Below are 23058 nucleotides of genomic sequence, written 5' to 3'. Positions count from 1 at the left end.
GTAACTGACTTTTTGGCCAAAATAACGAGTAGATAAACTGACAACAATATGGATTTTTTTAATGGCCTTTCAAAGGAAAGTGTTATTTAGAATTGTTTTACAATATGTGCATCGCCATCCTGTGTCTGGGTGGGATCATTCTGTTTATGAGTACAATGCATTTTCACCCTGAAAGATAACTACAAATACCGGTAGGTAACTTTTTATACTGCAAAGCATGTAGCACAGCATAGTCACATCCTCCTCTAAGCCTTCATGCTGATTCTACCAGAGTTCATACAGGATCAAAAGCTTTCCAAATGCATGTGCCCAGTGCAGAGATCTGTGTGGCAGCTAAGTGGGCTACTATGAATTTGTATGCATTAGTCTCTGAATTAATCTACCAGTATGGTCTTGAGTGGAGGACACTGTCAATAGCCAATTGTTAGGGCTGAATACGGTCAACTTTTTCAGTATATTGCAAGGAGAAATAAGGCTTGGCAAATGCAGAAGTAAACAGTTTTGTACTCGTTTGTCCTGCTGTGTTCCAATACAAGGTTAGCTCCCCATCAACATGAACTGATTTGTGTAATCGTGTTTACCAACACAGCCAAAAAATTGTCAAAAGCAGGGCTTAAAACTTTTTACTATGTAGTCTAAAACGAGCAACAGCCTATCAAGTGTGTGATGAGGACTAAATTACATCCATAGCAAGGCATGAGGAAAATGTATGATTTTAGGTGAATGAAGGATTTAGTTTTGTTTGGGAGTTTACAGTCGGTGAATTAAAGACTCTCAGCACTATAATCCTTTCCTGTCTGGCTGTAACTTCTGAGGAAACTACAAGGGCAACCAAATCAGGTAAAGAGGTTTATCTAATTCAGTGATATGTAACCCTATAAGACAAGGTGCATATGTTAGCGCTTACCGTTGTGGGACACACAGCTGAATATGATAATAGTCAGCAGAAACAGTACATGAGGGGAAGGACAACTCATTTTACAGGGCCTGCTTAAAAGGTGGAAATATTCTACCTTATCACTTAGGCTGTAATGAATAAGAGTGCCCATTTATATGTGGCGCAGTGGTCATAATTACACCACGGATGGTCTTAAAAGTTCTCTAATATCTATTAAACATTTCTAGCCACATATTACTTAACTTAGAAGTATCCCCAGGCGTCAGACTAGATCCAGAAATGTTCAGGCAGTAGCCCTGCACGCCGGTAGGTGGTGTAATTCAGCTCCGCATCTGCTGCGTCCATGCCGGAAGTGACATTTGTGGTACCTACGTTTGTGATGCTAAATACACACCCCATGGTCAGTATCCATCGTGGCTCGCGCTTCCTGGCATGTAAAGTTGTGAAAATGAACTGACATCAGTGCACCAAGGTGCTGCCTATATAGGTACTGCGTGCGTTACTTCCGGCGCGGGCGATGCTGGCGCGGTGCCGAACAGATGCCATCTACCTGTGCGTAGCGGTACTGCTTGAAAATTTCCAGATCCAGTTTGACGCCAGGGGATAATTCTTAACTCCATGGCTGCTAAGGCAATTCCCCTCCTGTGCTGGGAATTTGTTATTTGTATTGTTTTATGACGAGCTGGGCTCGTCATCAGTGTATGAGGAGGCTACACCATGACGAGCCCAGCTCGTCATGAGTGTGGAAGGGGTTAAATAAGTAATCTGCAGTAAGATAGGGTCTCAACCAGATAAAGTGTTACTGAAGGTAAGTAACTTGTTATTCAGGTGCTGCATCCGTGAAGCACAATATTTGTATCCTTACACACTTTGTCAACCTAATTCACATCCCCCTCCTCTACCTGCAAATGGAGGGTGCACCCTCAGCTCCAAGCAGTGGAGTTAATTATGATTTCGTTGAAAAGCAAATTATTTGCATACCAGTGTGAGAAGCAATGTCCACTAGACTGTTTATTCTCAATTTTCAAGATGAATGGATATTTTATTAAGGCTTTAAATGCCATTATTCTTTAAAATGGGTTTACTCTGTTATCTTTCTGTACATGGTTTGCACAGGTCATTTTTCACTTCACCCCCTTCCCTTCCTATGGCCTGTCACTGAGTTACACTTGACTTTTTTTTAAATTGTTGCTTCAGGGGGAAAGGGCGCGTTTACCTCTTATGCTCCCATTTCCGCTTTCCACTGATTTTCCCACCCACATTCCTTATGCCTTCCTACTCTTTCATCCCTTCTCCCTTGATTTTTGTAAACCTTTTTAGGTCGAGCCTGGGCATCGCATGCGCTGCTCTGCGGCAGGCTATGTTGAGGTATGGCATACAAGCTCCCCCCATTTCCCCGCCCATCTTTTTAATTGGCTCCTGTCACTGTCCTTGCTGAATGGGTGCTTTTCATTTGTGAATAGACTTGTTAGACCCTCCTTGGTACCGCCTTGTCTGAATTTGTTTCCTCTAGGCGTTTTACTGGAGTTGTTACATGGTCAGCTTTAAGATTTGGTGACCACTGTTTTCTTTAATGCTCTTCCCCTATTCCACCCACAACATCGCAGCTCCCGCCCGCTTTTATTTTAATAGTAATGTATTTAGTACAATTACAGCGCGGTCCGCTGTAACTATAGCGGCCGTGCTTATTTAATTATTTAATATACGCACAGTCGGTTTTCACTTTAGTGTCTGCGCCGCTTTCACTTTAGCAGCCGCGCTACAGAACCTTTTGAATTTTTTTTTTTTTTTTACTTTGGGTGAAAGTGCCATAGAGATTTCACTTTAATGTTGGTTGCGCCGCTTTGCTTAGACACTGCTCACTGTAACCTAAACATGAGAGCAGTATTTAAAAAAAGGGGTGCAGCCACCATTAAAATGGTCTTGCATTTGCAAGTGTTTGAGCTATTGGCATTAAAAATAACAATGCTTTTTATATATGTGTTGCTTTTAAACAAACATTAAAAAAAGGCATTGTAATTTAAAATGCCAATAGCTTAAACGCCAGCAAATGCGAGACCTATTGCATTGAAAATGCTTGTTATAAAAATACCCTCTTCCCATACTTCTCCTAATTTTCACAGAGCCATTGTTTAGTTTTCCTGTCTCGGACCGCCGTGTTTCACAGGGCGGTCCCCGGCAAGGTTAACCAATGGCTGTCTCCTCGGTCTAATTATGGCAAGGTTACCATCACTTACATCAACCACTTACACAACGTTACTCCAGCCTCGCTCTTGTAGTCACTTCCTCTTCCTTCCCCTTTTCCCCCTTCCAGATCTCCACTTCCTCCCCCCTCCCTCTGCAATACTTCCTCTCCTCATGACTACCTTCTCCACCGCTCTTCTCCCTTCCCACCTGCCAGAACCTGTTATGTTAATCCTTGCCTCATGCACGGTGCCTCTGTATATTCTATGCACATTCAGGTCTATTTAAGACCCCGAGTAGCATTAATGTTTAACCACATGGCTGCTGGGCGTTTTCCCCCCCAGTGCTGGAAAATGCCATTTTAGTGGCACTTTGACGAGCTCAGCTCGTCATCAGCACACGACACCCGTGGGTGATGACGAGCTGAGCTCGTCATCAGCATCGAAAGGGTTAATTATAAAACACATCTATACCTTGGGTAACCATGCGCTATAAAGAAAATGGGTGAATTAAATAAATAAATCACTTTGACCTGGTGACTGAGAACAAGTAGCCCTTATACAGCTGTGCTCTTGCAACTACATTAAGGTGTCACAAAATTAAGTACAATAACAGGTATGATCAAATGAACAGAAGCAGATTCTTTAGTGTGTTTCTTGTCCCAGCAAGGAGATGATTTATTGCATCCAGACTTGAGAAATGTCACAATATGGCATATTGTGACATTTTTCAAGTCTGGATGCAATAAATCATCTCCTTGCTGGGACAAGAAACACACTAAAGAATCTGCTTCTGTTCATTTGATCATACCTGTTATTGTACTTAATTTTGTGACACCTTAATGTAGTTGCGAGAGCACAGCTGTATAATTGTTGTATAGTCTTTGACTTTTTAGACGGTTAAGGGTGTTTTTCCGCCTGCTCTTTACGCACTACACAGCAACTTTTTTGAACTACACACAGTAACGTAGAAATTGAGGCAGTGCGCCCTTGATATCGGAGCTTTAAAAACCCCTAAGCAGTTTATGAGAACAAGTAGCCCATTGGTAGATGGGCCTCAGGTCGAGGGTTAGCCCTGACTGAGACAGCTGAAGCTGCACCTGGGGAACCTTTCCGTTCCCTCACTTCTTAATGGGGTTTGGGTGCATCACCTCTAAGTTAAAAACTGTGTTCTTTTACTGGCATTTGCTATGATGTCCGCGCGGGTCTCCTTCATAAAACAAGTTTCAGGTTCGTTTCTTTCTTTAAAAAGTAATATTATTTTACCTTTTCTAGGATATGGGGATTCTGTTACTTTCAACTAACCTGTACGTGTACTAATTTTTTTTCCCACTAAATGTTTTATTTTATTATTTGTGTTTTCAGAAATGGTGGGTTCTAATTATTTGTTTGTACCAGAGGCGGATCCTTCTGAATTAGAATACATTCCATACGCTTTGGAAAGAAGGAGCGCAAGGATGGATCTGCATAGTGGAGAAGTGTGGCTCACTGGTTTGAGGAGGCAGACCTGGAAGCAGAGATCAGCCCGGGACCAGGGTTCAATTCCCGGCTCGGCGGGGTCTTGAGTCCTAAAATGTCCATGGACTCGACAATTCTTGCTGCGGTGCCTACTCGATTCATGGGTTCCGACTCTGGGCAATAGCTTGCTTAATCTCCACAACGGCCCCTTGCGGTGGGATGCTTGGCTTTCACCTTGCGGATACCCTGCCGGGGTTATCTCACAGGGGAATACCAGGACGGGTTCCCTAAGCAAGCGCTTAGAAACTGCTCGGTGATTTGCGCTATATAAGTTCCTGTACATTTACATACTGCCCAGAAATGCAATTGTTACGTTTTGTGCCACCACATGAGGATGCAGATGGTGATTGCTAGTAGACCTCTGCCCACAGCTGATAGGCTCCGTCATGGGGACCATTGCTTCTTTTGTATTACTAAGTTTATCACTGAGCCAGCATGTGCCCTACAGCACAATTTACGCAACAGACCTTAGTATCCAATGGGAAGTACCTGAAACATATAGGGCATGATAGGGCGTAGCCGCTGGGCAGGCGAAGCCAGAATTTAACAGGCGGGATCGTTTGGTGGCTGCCTAATTCATGATAATGTTGCTTACTTCATGTGAAGGGGTGTCACCTAATTGATGAGAGCCAATCAGAGCCAATTAAAAGATCTGGCATGACGGCTGAGCAAAATACATATGGATGGTGCCTTCTTAAAACCTCTGAACAAAGATGTAAAGTAGGGGTACGCACATAGTCTGAGATCATGCCTACTGGTAGTAAATGTGTTCTTGTACTTACATGCTGGGCTGTGATTGTCTCACACTAGTTCCCTTGGTGTGGAAATCACTGTGCTGTGTATGTATCACTTCACTTTCAGAACCCTCTTTCTGTCAGGCCGCACCTCACAGCACAGATCCCACCGAAGCCACATGTGCAGAGGAGATCCTTTTATTCCACGTTCACTTGTGTTTCAAGTTATGTTGCACAGAGGAGTGATCAGTCCTTCTGTCCCCGTGCACTGTTTGAGGGACAGTTTGGCACATTTGGAAACATCACAAAAACGAGGTAAAAAAAGACCTAGAAATTGCTCACAAGTGATGCTGCTGATGGGGCCAAACCCACTGGAAATGAGAAGAGAACAACAGTGGTACAACAGAGATAGGCAGGATTGAAGAGATGGGATCAGCAAAGACCCGCGACAACGGGGCTAGTCCTTAAATTACATTTTACACCCTCAGGCAGTGGAATAATCCCACTGTTACAAAGAATTGAGGCCTCAAGCGACATCTGTCCTTTGGGTCGCCAAGTTTTCCCAGGCTCAGATAGCAGAGCTATCCCTCAGGCTGCAGGATATTGCAGGGCTCGAGCAGCAAACCTGTTCTTCCTGCATGTGCTATGGATGAGACCACTCTTCGGATCCCTGTACATACTCCTGGGTTTGGCCTTTGCCACTAGCAAAGAGTGGGAGATAGGAACCCTACTCATTTGCACCCCCTCGACCCACCGCCCCTTAACCACCCCAACACAAAGACACGAATGATATGGAATCCGTGCAAAAATCTGTGCAAGTCCAGGTGTGCAAGTCACTAGTGAGACAGCCGGTGATTGACCAATGCCATCGGGGTCTGGGATAAGGGGCCGGGAAAGGTGATGATAGGCATGTCTCTGGGGGGCTTCAGATGCTGCTTTCGTGCGAGTCCTCACTGACAGGTGGGAGTCCGCCATTGTCGTTCAGGCGCTTGGCTCTGTAAGTCTCATAGTGAATGTTGTGCGTCACTTCCTTCAGGTCCTGCAGGTGCGTCCTAGGAAAACAGGCATCCATGAAAGAAAGAGTGTGATTATAGTGGGTATTAAGTTGAGCTCTCACTCTCATACAGCCAGGAACTTCCTATATGCTATCTGTATACGTAGCAAGTATCATCGTGACAACCTGTGATCAACCAGTGCCATTCAATTCAATTCAATTTATTGATTAAGACCTCTTCAGAGATCAACAATTTAAAATGAATACAAAATCGATACATTATTATAAATATATAAAACCATTTGCATAATTTCTTTTTTTAAATAGTGATAAAAAAGATTGTTTAAATGTATACGAATTGTAACAAACAAATTCATTTGGGGGTGATCTAATTAAGGCGATCAGATCGTTGATAGTAAATAGATTAGATCTAAAACATATAGTTTTATAAAAATCGATGCCAAGCTTCTACCAAGACTTTGTTGGGGCAGGTAATTAGCGCATGGGGTATATCTTGAACTCCTCTACATAGTTCGCATAATACTTTTTTGTCACTTGTGTCGCTCCTGTTTTTTGTGTACGCATTTATTGGCATTTGTGTAGGCCATACTGCCACTGGTTGATAAGCTGTTTATGCACATACATCTTCTCCCTCATTGTCCACTACTTCTACACCCTCAGTTAATCCAAGCTGATCTCTGTGTTGGGTAACCATGATCAGAACCTTACTTTGTAAATATAGCCAGAATTGTGAGTGACTTTCATCAATAAGCAATTAAATCCATCTCCTGTTGCCCCATTTTGTCCCCTACTTACTGATACGATTGGCAAATATTCCTGGTCTGTGGCGAAGCTTTTGATTAATTCAATTAATTCATACAACCTTTAGTGTTTCTGAAATATTTACGAAAAAGTGCAGAGATCAAAGTAAAAGTTTTTTAATTAATCAGTGTGTTTGTTCCAACTTTCATAAACTGAGGCTGCAGCTCCTACCCTTACCCAGAGTTCTCTGTTTTGAATATTTGCCTTCAGTGCTGGTTGGGGGACAAGAATAGCTGAGCAGGTTTGCTGATCTCTCCGCTGTTTTTAGGAGCAGACATTAGAGCATATCTCTTAGTCTATGCCTGAAATGGCACCATCTTTGCAAGAGACATCCGAGCCTGTGTTATATTCTGTGCTTGACCTGGTGCCATCTTTAGGGCGCATCAGAGAATGTCTGTCATTCCGTGCCTAACTTTACTGCCATCAGAGCATGTGTGTTCTGCACCACCCTAATCTTTATTGCAGTTTCAAAGATTAGAATAGCCCCGAATAGCCTCGTCCATCCCGGAACACCTTTATCATATATATATACTTAATTAAAACATTTAAAAAAAATAATACATTTTACAGAAAATGCCTGCACTCTATTAAAGCCTAAATGCTTTTCTGCAATCCACTTGTGTGCTTTTTAAAAATACTTATTCAACCGGAACTACGAACCAACCTTAAAGAAGTAAACTGTAAAATGCCTAACTGCCTAGTTTAACCTTAACTAAAGGAAAACATCGAGGGATATGCAGCTCCAGAGGCCACAGAAAAGGGAAACTGAACAATAAGCACTGCTCCTTAGATAGCCAACCGTTTCCATATCCCTGACTTTTATCTCCTAGCGCCAGTATGGCCAGGGACTGCCGGAGGACCCCCACCCTTCCGTTAACCAACATAATATTATTAATAGGACAGGAAAGGGCTTTCTTTGGAAGGCGGGGGATCTTTCGACCCCCCGGCCGTATTTATTAAAATATACAAAATAAAGAAACATTTAAATAAACAACACAATTACGGAGAAAATTTTACAATTGATAGATACAGGTATTCAGATGGCTAACCTTAACATATTTCTAGTACAAGGTATTTCCTATCTAAAACTAACATATCAATTCATATTATACAAGTTAATTTTCTGCGTGCCTATTTGGGCCTACGGCAAGGTCAATAGCTGGTGTCAGATCCTTATCACTAAACCACGCCCTCCTGAAGGAGTGCGCATGCGCAGGAGGACCCGTTTACCGTGGGGGCACATTCCCTCCCCGGTTACCCCCGAACGCCCTATTTAACCACGCCCTCCTGTCAGAGTGCGCGTGCGCAGGAAGGCCCGTTTACCGTGGGGGCACATCCCGTCCCCGGTTACCCCCGAACGGCCTATTAAACCACGCCCTCCTGTCGGAGTGTGCGGGTGCGCAGGAGGGCCCGTTTACTGTAGGGGCACATTATCGCCCCGGTTACCCCGTACGCCCTATTAAACCACGCCCTTCTGTCGAAGTGCGCATGCGCAGAGAGCCCGCTTACCGTGAGGGTACTTTGGTTACCCCGTACGCTCCATTAACTCCATTAAAGGGGGCCCTTGCATCTCTGCGCCATTTACTGGCGTCATTGTTCACGTGCGGGGTGACTAAAGAGCCTAGAGAAAGCGTGACTGTCTCCCCCGCACCCATGTACCCAACAGGCTGTACCAGCCCCTGGAGTTCTATGAGAGACCACTTGTCTCTCCCTTTGGGCGACCCAATTTGAGAATGGCGCCGCCCCCCTAAGGACCTTAAATTAACTGATCACCAATCATGACCTTATCGCCTGACCAAGGCATAATAATAAATACGACGATTGATGACCTGAAAACGGGAGAAAGTTCTAAGGAACAAACTTTGTCCTACATAAACAATTGTAACCAAATTATGAAAACCTTCATAACACACAATAACAATCATCTGCTTTAGGGGATGGTGGGTGGGAAAATTAATTTCAGCCTCCTAGAGGCTGGAAGGGGCAGGCCATGGCGCGCAGGAGTCAAAGAGGCCGACTACCGTGCTGCACAGCCTTTTAAACCCCTTGCCGGCCAAGCCGGGTCTAACCTGCCTGGCCTTTGTTCCCTTTGTGGCCCGGAAGTGACTTAATCACTTCCGGATCACCAGGGAACCCGGGGGCGAGTGGTGGCCGGTGCGCCCCGCCATAAGTGCGGCGGGGCCGATGTCGGCCCCGCCTTTCCATTTTCGCAACCCCGAAGACCATGGAGGTTCAGAGGAAACCATCAGACATTAGATCCTGACGGGAAACCTCCGGTACAGCAAGACAATGATGTCTTAAGAGCTCTTCCGCTATACACTACTCACGCGGAGAAGCATCGCAGGTCAGCTCTAAGAATGGCAAAGCATAACCAATTATAGATGGGTGCTGAATGTTGAGCAAAATGGTTACGCTCTATGTTTTCATTCACCACCACCTGCAATACCCCGAACGTCGGCTCCCACATTTCAATTACGTCTATTATATGAAGAGATAAACACCTTGCCAAGGAAGCAGGCAATAGAGTTGCAATAGACCCTGTTCTACCCTCTCAAAAAGGGAAGGGAACATACTTGAGGTGTTTTCTGATGCAGGAACAAGATCCAAAAAAGGGATTCAGATAATACTGGGCTTGAAAGTGGCCCACAAATGGATCGGGAAACAAAATTTCAAATGTTGGCGCTTCACAGGATCTTGCCACCACAGTAACAAGCATTTGCAATGCAATAAGTATCGCATTATAAAAGTTTGAGCTGTTGGCATTGCTAATAATAATGCAACACTAGCAGCTCAAAAAATTCATTAATGTGAGACCTATTGCATTGCAATTGTTTTTTTTATAAAGCACAAACTTGAGTGAAAGGTGTGTATTTATTTGCATTGAGTACAGTGTAATTATGTGTTGTGTTATTATGTCGCACAGAGTGCTACTTTGTGGAGTGTATTTATCTTGCATTAAGTAGAGAGTAATTATGTGACGTGCAATTATGTAGTACTGAGTGGTATGTGGAGTGTATTTATGTTGTATTGAATACAGTGTAATTATGTGATGTGTAATTATGTGGTACTGAGTGGTATTATGTTGAGTAGTTATGTACTCTACTCCTTGCAACATAAATACACCCCTCATACCATTCAGTACCAAACAATTACAAACCACAAATTTTGCACACTAATCAATGCAACATAAATATACTCTCCACATTATAACACTCAATACCACATAATTACACAACAAATATTTACAACACATATTTACACTCTACTCAATACAACATAACTACACTTAACATAATACCACTCAGTACCACATATGCTTGTTTCAAGGGTTGTGGTCAGTTTCAGATATCGGACTGCAGTTAGTTTCACGTACTGTGATCAGTTTCAGGTATTGTGGCTGATTTGAAGAACTGTGGTCTGTTTTATGTTGTGTAGTTAGTTTGAGGCAGTCAGGTGCTAGTGTTGCATTATTATTAGCAGTGCCAACTGAGACCGACTAAATTAATGAAAAGGCAGAAATAGGCTCTAGAAAGATGCTGGTAGAGGGGGCAGCGAGAGGTGGCAAAGTATTAAAGGATAATAAGGAAAACAACAGGGGTTAGGGGTACAATCCCTTTTGAGTAAAGAACATGAGAGAATAAGCAAACATCTGGCTGCAGAAGAGCTAAGAGAAACATGGGGCGAGCGAGAGAGCACGAGAAACCGACAGATGGAAGATCACCTTTAAAGAGCATAGGAAATATGAAAGTAAATGACACATCGGGATGAGTAAGAGAAACGGCAGGGATAAGATCACCTTCGAGTAGGGAAAATGAAAGAATAAGTCACACATCTGGGTAGGGAGGAGGAACGGCAGTGTGAGTAAGAGAAGCAGCAGAGGGTGAGATTCACAGGTTCGGGAGGGGGCATTAATGGGAGAACCTGGGTAGACACTGGAGACAGTCAACCGGGAGGTTGAATAAACAGGTCAACAGGGAATGATATAATTGAAAGAATGGTAGAAAGCGATACAGAACAATGCACAGAGAGGGACGCCCAGAAGAAGGGAGGCAAAGGAAAGGTTCTGGAATCAGAAAAAGAATGGCAGAGAGAAGAAAGGTAATCGAGTGTAGAGGCAGACAGAAAGAGAGAGACAGGAGAGAGACAGAAACCAGGAGGGTAAAGGGTGAGTGGCAGCGAGGTGAGGAGTGAATGCCAGGAGGGACAAGGGTGACTGTCAGGTCATGGGGGTGAAGGGTGAGTGCCAGAGTGGTGAAGAGTGAGTGCCAGGGAGATGAGACGAAAGAGTCAGGAGGGTCAAAGGTGAGTGCCGGGGAAGGATGAGTGTCGAGAATGGGAAGTATGAGTGCCAGGGGTGAGGGGTAGCTGCCAGGCCAGGGGGGTGAAGGGATAGTGCCACGGAGGTGAAGGTTGAGTGCCAGGACAGGGGGATGAAGGTTGAGTGCCAGGTCAGGGGGATGAGGGCGAGTGCCATAGAGGTGGGATATAAGTCAGGACGGTCAAAGGTGAGTGCCAGGGAGCGGAAGGGTGAGTGCAAGGGGTGAAGGGTAGCTGCCAGGCCAGGGGGTGAAGTGCTAGTGCCATGGGGGCAAGTAGTGATTGCCAGGAGGGACATGGGTGAGTGTCAGGGAGGTGAAGGATATGTGCCAGGGAGGGGAAGTATGAGTACCAGGAGGGGCGAGGGTGAGTGTCAGGGAGGTGACAGTTGAGTGTTACGGAGTCAATGCTCAGTGCCAGAGAGGCAGAAGGGTGAGTGCCAGGTGCGAGGAGTGACTGCCAGGCCTGAGGGGTGAAGGGTGAGTGCCAGGGAGGTGACGGGGGAGTGACAGACTGCCAACAGTAGTGAGCTGGGGTCTAGAAGGAGGTGCGGAGATCATCACCCCTTGTGTGCCAGGCTGGGACGCACGATTGGCAGGTCCGACCTGTGTGAATGCAAGAACCTCTCAAAGGCGGGTGCCAAGTCACTTGTAACCTTAGTACAGGAGTGGGGTGCGCAGGAGAGAGTGACATCTTCAAACAAGAAACTATTCAAAATCTTGAAAACCCCACTGTATGGTCTTGCAACCTTATGTGGAAAATAATTAGCAAATGAATGGGCTTACTTAGCGTACTTGCAGCTTGTTACAGCAACTTATTGAGATAAAGTTTGCATTGCAAATAAGCCAAAGGTAACACATTGTGAATTAGTAACGGTAAGATTCACAATGAACTAGCAACAAGTTGAAAAAGCACCCCAGAATTGAACAGAGGATACTGTATAATAGAAATAGGGGCAATATAGGTCTCCTTTTCACAGCTGACAGCCAAAAAAACAGGGTGTTGTGGAGGACTCGGATTCTGGTGGAATCAGAATATGTAAAAGAGTACAATTTTCATAAAACATTTTTTTTAAACAACTCTTTTGAACACACTAGTGTATAGTGCCATGCACGTGCCACTGCCCTTCTCCTAAGGCACAACCTCCGTGAAACAAACCGATTAGAATAACTGTTTGCTGTTTTAAACTAAGTGGGGCACAAATGCAGTTTAGTATTCTGGTTATTGCTTGAAGGAAGGAAAAGAAACCTGGTCACCTTTGTCTGTACCACTGATATCTATGTGAATCGGAGAAAATGCATGGAGTGGTATGGTTGACAGGAGACATGCAGGCTGCTTAAATAATGTAGAGATTGGATTGTCAAGCACTAGGAAACAAGAGTGAATGCTGAATAAAACTAGAAACGCGAACACTTTCACGGCGAACGCGGCCGTGAAAGTGAAACTGATGGTGATCACGTGAAAGTGAAACTGATTGCGATCACGCAACCTGGCTGAGAGGAGGCTGATAGGCAGTGAGTGGCCAGGGGGCGGGGTGTGGTTTTGTGTGGTTGGTGGTGTGTGTGTGTGGTTGTGTGTGTGCGGTTGTGTGTGTGGTTGTGTGTATGTTGTTGTGTGTGTGTGTGGTTGTGTGTGTGTGTGGTTGTGTGTTTGTGTGTGGTTGTGGTTGTGTGTGTGCGTGTGGTTGTGTGGTTGTGGGTGTGGTTGTGTTTGTGTGTGTGGTTGTGGTTGTGTGTGTGGTTGTGTGTGGATGGTTGTGTGTGTGTGGTTGTGTGTGTGTAGTTGTGTGTGTGGTTGTGTGTATGTTGGTGTGTTTGTGTGGTTGTGTGTGTGTGGTTGTGTGTGTGTGTGTTTGTGTGTGTGTGTGTGTGGTTGTGTGTGTGTGTGGTTGTGTGTTTGTGTGTGTGGTTGTGTGGTTGTGGGTGGGTGTGGTTGTGTTTGTGTGTGTGGTTGTGGTTGTGTGTGTGTTTGGTTGTGTGTGTGTGTAGTTGTGTGTATGTTGGTGTGTGTGTGTGGTTTTGTGTGTGGGTGTTTGTGTGTGTGTGTGTGGTTGTGTGTGTGTGGTCGTGTGTGTGGTTGGATGAGGTTGTGTGTGTGGTTGTGGGGTTGCGTGTGGTTGTGTGTGTGTGGTTGTGTTTGTGGTTATGTGTGTGGTTGTGTGTTTGTGTGTGTGTGGTTGTGTGTGTGTGGTTTTGTGTGTGTGTGGTTGTGGGTGTGGTTGTGTGTGGTTGTGTGGTTGTGGTTGTGTGTGTGTGGTTGTGTGTGTGGATGTGTGCATGTGGTTGTGTGTGGGTGTTTGGGTGTGGTTGTGGGTGTGGTTGTGTGTGGTTGTATGTGTGTGTGTGTGGTTGTGTGTGTGTAGTTGTGTGTTTGTGTGTGAGTGTGGTTGTGTAAGTGGTTATGGTTGTGTGTGGTTGTGTGTGTGGTTGTGGTTGTGTGTGTGGTTGTGTATGTGGTTGTGTGTGTGGTTGTGTGTGTGTGTGTGTGTGATTGTGTGTGTGTGGTTGGGTGTGGTTGTGTGTGTGTGGAAGAATAATGAATGCTTTTGTAAGCGCGATGGTGGTGGGAGGGGCGGAGGCAGGGAGCAAGCAAGAGGAAAGACAGATGGCGTTGAAGGCTGGCGGTTCGCACGTGCACGCTCGCGTGAACGCAAGCTTGTCACCAGCCAGCAGCACTTTGAAAACTTACCTACTAAAGTCTCTCCGAGCAGCGCATGCGCGCTGACTCAGCGTGTCCTAAAAAGGAGGCTTGTGTTCAACAGACCTTCACAGTGCCTAATTTCACACCTGAGTATCGAGGAAGCCCAGAAAGTTCCTTATGTCCTGGTGGGGAAATGTCCATTCCAAAACAAATTCATTTCAATTGACCTCACGTCAACAATCATCTCGCACCATTTACAGGTGCATGGCCTTGGAGGTTGCAGACTTGAGGAAACAACATTTTTGTTTATCTTTTTTTGAATTAATTGCTGATGAAGCTCAACAAACCACAGAAGGCTGTACTTTATTTCCAGAAAACTCTCTGTCTCTTCAGTTTTGTTGAGCTCCACGTCAATTTCCGAAAGTCATCTCTGACTCCAATGAAGATCTTATACAATTTCTATACAACACTAAACAATCATGGAATATTGTTTACTTCAGAAAGAACAGTATCATCCATACTTTTGCAATTTTTTTCAGCTACAACAACCCCAAGTCAGTATGTCTGGTCTTGTCTATCCTTGGCTCAATGGCTTTTGCTTTTTCATGGTGATGAATCCCAGAGTGAATGTGGGGCCTCCTCAGCAATGTACGGAGGATCAATTAAGCTAGTTATAATGCAATTGGAAAGCAAAATAGATTTTGACTCAAGCAGCAAGGCAGTCTCTCACATTGCGTGCAGTGATCTTTTGTTAGGAGTTCATTTCCATTGGGATGTTCTCACTCACTCTTTTGTAACATGTGCTTCAATAACAGGTTGGGGAGCACATCTGGAGGTTTACTGTTTCTAACTGTCGGAACCCACAGCAGTTTAACTAGCCCTTAAGACCTTGCATGAAACCCTGACAATTAACTATAGCCTGATTCAGATAGTTGATATGACCCCGTATAGCACTTCAGCTTGTACTTTCACCAATTCTCCTGGATATATTAATGCTAACAAAACTGTGTGCTCTCAGGCAAGAAATATGGGGAGGGTGCTGCTATGGAGTGGTAGTACTGAGGGCACTGTACATTCTGAACCTGTTTCCTGACTTGGTGGCAAATTTCCCAGCCTGCCATCATTGAATTTAGCAGTATGGCTACCAAATGTGTAACATATGAACATTACGAAAGAGCCAAAAAGGGCACTACTCAAACAGCCTAAGCCTTTAAATAGAAATGTTTCTACTTTTGCTGTAGCAGGCGAACTACAATTCCATCACCTGCCAAGAAGAAGCATTGTTCCCATACCTTCTGTATCTAGTTGGGCAGTCACACAAAGATATACCTTTCAGCCAGAAATAGTCTATCTCAGGCATCCTTTTTTGCAATGTCTGTATAAAGTATTTCTAGCGTACGTATCCACCAGTGAGGGGACCTTGTTATCAGTGGGATCTTAATGCTGTTTGCCAATACTGATGGCTCCACCATTCAAAGCTGTACATAAAGCCTCTGCGTCATTTGCCCAGGATAACTATTTTACAAGCAGCAGTAACCTCAGCCCACAGGGTTAGTGAGATTCAGGCTTTATGTACAGAAGGACCTTAGAAGGTTTTCCACTCTAACAAAGTAGTGATGTGCACATCAGTCATGTCTTCTGAGTTTGGTTTCAGACTTCCACACAAGCTACACTAATTATCAGATTTCTTTAAAACTCTTATCTTCCCCAACAGAAAGATCTCTGCGCTCTTTAGATGTTAGGGGTGTCCTTGGGCTTCTTCAAGACAAAACAAAAGGCAGTGTAAATAATAAGCAACCCTTTGACTTACAATCCCGTGAGAACATGGGTTACCATCTTCTAATCAATTTACTTCTAGATGGTTTAAAGTCTGTGTTGTGTTATGGTATCAACTGGCTAACAAACCTTGGCTAAAACCTTGGCTATGTAAGCCTTGGATTCATTCAATAAGAGGAAAAGTAGCCACTACCGCTTTCTTTATAAATGCTCGATTTCTGAAATATTCAAGGTGGCCACCAAGGGATCTGTGTACACCAGTCACCACCGACTAGACTCCGATTCTAAAACACACATAAAAGTGTGGCAAGGAACACTAAGGAATCTGCGTGATCACCGTCCATGTCTGCGGAACATTTAGGGCATGAACTTTCTATTCCGTCCAATGTTTACGACTCTTGGTGGAAACCCTATTATCCGGAAGGGAAAGTTACTTACTTTTAATCATGGTTTTGCTTTGCAGTAATCTTGATTAAAGTTATCAACAACTCACCCGCCTCCCTGGTATTTTCAGTAGGATGATTAGGATACAGGGAGGAGACCCATTACTCCTTGTCACACATGCACTAAAACTCTGAGGCAGCTACCTGTAACAAGCATTTACAATGCAACGGTCATGCCTTTGCAAAAGTTAGAGCTATTGGCATTGTAAATGACAAACTTTTTATGTATGGGTTGGTTTTGAAAACAGATAAATAAATGGCATTGTCATTTACAATGCCAATAGCTTAATCTCTCGCAAATGCAAGACCTATTGCATTTGCACACACACAGAGCCACACACCCACACACACAGAGCCACACACAGCCAGAGACACACACAGAGCCACACACACACACAGAGCCACACACACAGAGCCACACACACACACAGAGGTACAAACACAGAGCCACACACAGAGCCACACACACACAGAGCCACACACACAGAGTCACACACACACACAGTCACACACACACAGAGCCACACACACACACAGAGCCACACACACACACACAGAGCCAGACTCACACACAGAACCACACACACAAACAGAGCCACACACACAGAGCCACACACACACAGAGCCAGACACACAGAGCCGCACACACACACACACAGAGCTACACACACAACCAGAGCCACCCAAACACACCGAGCCACACACAGAGGCACACACACACAGAGACACACACACACACAGAGCCACACACTGACAGAGCCACACACACACACACAGAGCCACACACACACAGAGCCACACACAAACACAGAGACAGACACACACACAGAGCCAGACACACACACAGAGCCAGACACACACACACACAGAGCCACACACACAGAGCCACACACCCACAGAGCCACACACACACAGAGCCACACACACTCACACAGCAGGGATGTCACAGTCTGGTGTTCAGGTTGTGTAAAAATATCTGAGTTTAAGGCACAGTTCCTACAGTTATGTCACAGCCCAGAAGTGGGTTCCTGAAGTGATAATCGAAGTAATATCAGAGTCTGATGCAAATTCTAGAAATATTGCCATTATCTGCAGTGATGTCACAGCCTGTCGTCAGGTTTCTGAAGTGATCCACAGACTGAAGTCATGTCCTTGCAGTGGTAGCATAGTCGAATACGAAGTTTTTGTAGGGCATTTCACAGTGTGACGTCATGAGCCAACATCAGTCTCACGGTGTGACGTCCGGTTCCCTCAGATGTTACAGACCGCGATGGCAAGTGGAACTGACGTCAGACTGCGACATCACTGCAACATAATGACATAAGAGAAAGGAGACTGCAAAATAAAAAACGCTGCAGCAAGAAAATAAATCAAACACCTGCTTTCCAGAGGCCAAGCAGAAACACCACTTAATTATGTTATTAGCAAAAAACAACACTCAATAGTCTCCCCTTCTCACTTCAGTACCCTCTGGGGAGCCTTCTGAATTGACTCTTGTGCCGGGCGCCCCATCCGCCATCTTGGGGTCAGGCGTGTCGAACTAATTGCTGCAATCTGCCGCCCTGTGGCCAAATAAGCGGTCCCCCTTTACTCCGGCATCTAACTCTCAATGCTGGCGAGTCCCCGAGGGGGGGGCAGCTTAATTGCCTCACCGAGCTCTGCTTGTAACTCGGCTGGTGTGACTGCCGGCACTCGCTTCTCCCAGAGTGTCTATTCCCTCACTCACCGGGAATCCGTCTTCCCTCCTCCTCACTCGACCTGCACTCCCGGTTTCCTCTTAATAACGGGGCCCCCGCAGTCCAGCGCCACCGTGAATCGCTACACTCGATTAGCTGTCTGGAGCTTTTAGATAATTTGCACCTTTGTCGGAAGTTACATGTCAATCCTTTTCCTCCCTTAATTGATGCACCTTCGTTCCTGCGAGTTCCAGCTTTGTGTGCCTGTAAGAAGCGCTAGGAATCAGCGAGGCGGCCGACGGAGCTTGAACGGTTCACGTCCCTTTGGCCATCTTGCCAGCCATGATAGAACAGTTGCGGGTCCCTGTGGCAGGTGGAGGCATGTCCAGCCCTGACTCTCAGTGGCTGGTTCGGATTAGAACAGGTCCCGTACTTTCATGACTCCCAGGGGTAACGCATGCCAAGCTCGAACTCCTTGTTACTGACAGCCATTGGGACATGTCCAGTCCTAACTCCCAGTAGGGTTTACATGTGTGGCCTGTACAGATTTGCAGATGGCCTCTTCTACCTACCAGGTCACCTTCGACAGACGCATGGCTTGACCGCCATTCTTGGATGCTAACCCCGCGCGTCAGGGGGGCTGCCCCCACTCAGCTCCCACCAGCAAGAATGCCGCTTCCCAACCCTCGGGCTGTGAGTGAAGTGCTCCTAGATTATCCTGTCTAAGCGCTAAGTGCAGGGATGAGCCCACAGCCATTCCGGCACGTCAGCACTGCCTGCCTCGCCCTCTGCGGCGAGATAAGCGTGCATCTTACTAGTAGACCCTGCATTTCATGCCAGGCCCCAACTCATCTTGTACCTCCCACCCCCTGCCCCCATGCCTGAGTTTGGCCCTTTCACCTGCCCTTCCTCTGGTCTCCGAGGCGCTGCCGTGCTGCGACACCGCACTCCGAAGGACATTGCGGACCGAGAGCGGCGGTGAAGATCACCCCCTGCTCGGCACCAGGCTATCGGCGGGAGCAGCCCGCAGTGCTGAGCAGCTGTTGGGTCAAATAACAGAGCTCGGCGGTTACACGCATTGCTGTGGAGGGCGGCAGTGAAGGTCCCACCTGCGGCAAGCCCACAGGACTGAACGGCGATTAGGGCGCACAAAGAGCCCAGCGCGCACACACTCATCGCTGCGGCGGTGAACGCCCCCCCCCCCCCCCCCCCCCCCCGGCGAAAAGTCTATCGGCGGGAGAAACGCACAAGACCTAACGGCATCAGGTACATGCGAAACAGTGCTGCCGGGGCACTGATCAGCTGATAGGGCAGCCAAAAAGTAGCGGTGGCACACGAGCGTTGGGAGGAACGCGGGAGCGGCCCACTGTAGTGGCCTGAGGGTGAATTCCTGCCGCCACCGACGCTTCTTCCCTGAGTGACCTGCCTCGAACCAGGCTGCGTCTGTAAGGCCCGTCCTTTTCAGACTGGGGGGCGTTTTTTTGACTGTTCTGCCAATGGAGAAGAGGCGAGAAAGAAAGTCAAAAACACGCCCCACAATCCGAAAAGTACGGGGCTTAGATCGAAAGAATGTCGTCACTGGGACCTCTTCTCCAATGGCTGGCCGCTGTTTAGGATGCCAGCCAATGGAGAAGAGGGGAGGGGCTTAACCTCGCTACTCAGAGTCATTATATTTCGCCAGTGAGACTGCGTACGTGCGCAGCCTACGGTAGTCGAGGCCTAAAAAGCACAATGTGATACGGAAGCCGGTGGATCTTTTAGAGGCCATCTTTATGCTTATTTTATTAGCTTGCTGCCAGGTTGCCTTTTCAGCATTATACAGGAAAGTAAGTTATTATTCAGCACGTTTGCTTTTAAGTATGTTGGTAGTCCCACTGACTGCTTTTCAAAAATAAAGCAAATTAAATGTTGAAAATTCAGCCTTCAGATTGCCTAATTTGTCTGCATTCAAAAACTCCATATAATTTCTATATATATTATTTCATTATATATGCGCAAAAATTCCAAAATGCTCACACCTTTGCGGGACTGTTCTAATGTTTATGCTTTCTTTAAAGATTCCAATAATGCAGAAATGGGATTATAGGTCAATCATTTTACTTTATTCTCCGTCAGATCTGGCCCCATCATCGTGAGATGGAAGCTGAGCAAGCCTTTTATTCTAGACCCTACCTGGGGCAATTTTTGTGTGGGGCCTCTGAGAGTATGTGTTATTTTATGCCTGACCTGGTGCTATCTTTATGTGTGGGTATCAGGGCATATCCGTTGTTCTTTAGTTGGCCTGATGGCATCTTTGTGAAGGCAGGTGAGTATGTGTGCTATTTAATACCTGAATTGGGTGCCATCTTTGTGAGAGTTTTGAGTAATGTGTAGCCCCCTAGTTATTGGCACAGAAGCGTGACAAGCTGAACTTTTTCACCTAGAGATCAGTGAACTTTACTGACAGTGAACTTGTTCTATTGCGTTCTTTCTCTTGACTGTTTTTGCATTACAACGGATGTCGTCATCAGTCACAACGCACAAATTACATTTGTCACGATGCGCATAAACCCTACCACATTAAAATTCAGGAGGCAGGATTCCATCGACTAATCCTACTGAATTTTTGCGAATGCATGTACGGAGGCCTCAAAGAGACAGCAGCACTCCACCCCCCCATTCGCATATGCTCAATGTTGACAATGAAGCCACCGTACCTTAAAGGGATAGGAGCTGGAAATTTAAAATACATAGGCATAATGCAAAAGAACTGCTGACTGCTCCCCCAATGCCAGTGGCCCTAATTCTCAAAGTGGAAGCTGTCCTTTACGGACAGTTACTACTGAGAATGGATGCCAGTCTTCACATTCAAAGTACCTTTACTACACTGCAACTACATTGCAACTGAGGAGTTTGCGCTGTATTCGCAGATCTTGCAAGGTTATGCACTGCAGGCTTTGTGAGTGCATAAAAGCGTTGTACGTGAGGCCCGGTGTACTCGTGGTTCCTCCCGGACTTGAGTAGGTATGCATCCTTATGACTTCCACCCTTCCACCCAAGAGCTATAGAAGTGTAGAGTGAGCACCCAGTTTATGGGCAAGGAAATGACCTCAATCAAATACATAGGCAATGCAATTGTTTAACATGCTGCTACCTATAGAGTAAGTCAATTAGGCAGAGAGCGCCAACCACTGGGATTGTATTAGCACCTGAGTGTTCAAATAAGCTGAACTGCTCGAAGACGCAGCACAAATTTTTGCACTTACCTGATGACAAAGTCCCGCAGCAGTGCAAACTCGCAGTGTGCCAAGTTCTCCACTGAAATTAGAAATGAGAGTACAAGTGAGATTGAACGATATAGGTACTTGTGACATCATAAACATGCAAGTGTTCGAAGGAGGCAGTACAGAGGTGCACTGACAGTGCTGTGTGTGGGTACCAATGTTGTAACAGCAGGGGTACTTCAGGTGTGGCTTGAGGCGCACTGGCCGGAATGTGTGTGGGACCCAGTGTGTAATAGCAGGTGTACTTCAGGTCAGCTTTGAGGTGCACTGTCAGAGCTGTGTGTGGGGCCCAATGGTGTGATAGCAGGGGTACTTCAGATGAGGCATGAGGCACACTGGGAGTGATGTGTGTGGAACCCTATTCTAGAATAGAAATGGGGTGGTACTAGCCTCTTACCTTCTATAATTCCCCAGGGGGTCCTTCGGCCTAAGACCCTTTTCCCATTCACTTGGAACTCCTTGTCACTCCCTACCACAGCGAAGGGCATGCTGTCCTGCTGGAGACAGAAGAAGGATCCACATCAGTAACAGGTGTGTGTCCCTGCAACCCACCCTGAGATAGATCCAGCAGCTAGAATAATTAATACCAACTACACACTGTAGTCGCAATTCATACAATGCACACTTATCAATGCTAACAAACTTGCCTTCATACATTCTTGGTGCTCTGTCATTGTGTTGACCGCAGTCTGAGCTCCATTTGTCTTTTTCTTTGAGGGCCTGTATCACCCCCATAAGGAAGCCGTCCCTCTGCCATTGAGGCAACACTAGCTGGCCCTAGACTGGGGACAGGTTCCAGCCCTCCCTACAGTCTCTCTGCTTGAACTCTTGATTCCCAAGTAGACGGCCAACTTGCATCTATGACATTCTGGAAGTTCTAGTGAGCACCCATGGGCAATAAAGTCTCACCTTCTCTGTGGACTAAAGGAGTCATTTAAGATTTGGCATAGTGGAAGTCCAGCCTTAAATCAACGGTAAGTTTATTGTTCAGCAGTCTATTCCATAACAATCAAAACATTTACATTTACAACACATAATGTAAAAATGATCTCAGTTCATATCAACTTAAAACAACCTGGACACAGTTCATAAAATGCTACTGTCTGTGCATCAACCATTTGACTTAATATAATCTAGTCTAGTTACTAAGAAAAATTAAAGTGCAAATTCAAAACGAATGTCTTACAACACACTATTAAAACCAATTTCCATTGATTAGAGCAATCGTTGGATCTTACGAAACATACCGACTATAAATCACGTGCCTTGGTGCAGGTACCAAGGTGTGAATCTACTAGTTACCTTCTCAGGGCAAATATACCTTTTGAAAATTGTAGCAGTACAGTCTGTCGGCCAAAAAAGTTGTCAGAAAAAATATGCGGCAACCTTAAATCTGCTTGGCTCCCACTCCGCCAAACCTGAATCACTGGGTCCATTCTCCACAGTGCTCATTTAGAGATGGTTTTCTGCCGCGTATTTTTTCTGACCAGACCGCCATGCCAACCAATTCAGATACAGTCAGAAAACATTAGCAATAGACCTACACGCATAGAGGAATCTCTATGCGCATCAGGGCCATTGCTTGTTTCTCTTGTAGAAATAAACACAACAGATGCAAGCAAGGGAGCATGGACACCATCATTATGAAAAAAAGATGGATATGGATACGACACACCATCAGAAGAGAACAAGACTCCATCACAGCAATGGCTCTGCACTGGACCCCAGAAGGCAAACAGAAGAGAGGCAGGCCAAATAACACCTGGAGGTAAACTATGGAAACAGAAATGAAAC

At 45.7% G+C, this 23058-nt stretch overlaps 1 protein-coding gene across 2 annotated transcripts in view; it reads right to left on the bottom strand.

The window, feature by feature from the left end:
* Positions 1-5515: 5515 nt before the first annotated feature.
* Positions 5516-23058, bottom strand: part of SEPTIN3 (septin 3) — an 86813-nt gene continuing 69270 nt past the window's right edge. For both annotated transcript variants that reach the window (XM_086958442.1, XM_086958446.1), the window contains exons 8-10: positions 21662-21761; positions 21247-21298; positions 5516-6385 (exon numbers count right to left, since the gene is read on the bottom strand). In XM_086958442.1, the coding sequence (XP_086814568.1) occupies positions 6259-6385; positions 21247-21298; positions 21662-21761 (279 nt within the window). In that variant the 3' untranslated portion in view covers positions 5516-6258. The remainder of the gene's footprint in view (positions 6386-21246; positions 21299-21661; positions 21762-23058) is intronic.

Source organism: Lissotriton vulgaris, chromosome 1_1, assembly GCF_964263255.1.
Source record: "Lissotriton vulgaris chromosome 1_1, aLisVul1.2, whole genome shotgun sequence".
In the NCBI taxonomy this organism is placed as follows: Eukaryota; Metazoa; Chordata; class Amphibia; order Caudata; family Salamandridae; genus Lissotriton; species Lissotriton vulgaris.
Note: the sequence above shows the minus strand (reverse complement) of the source record. Positions and strands in the feature narration are given on the sequence as shown.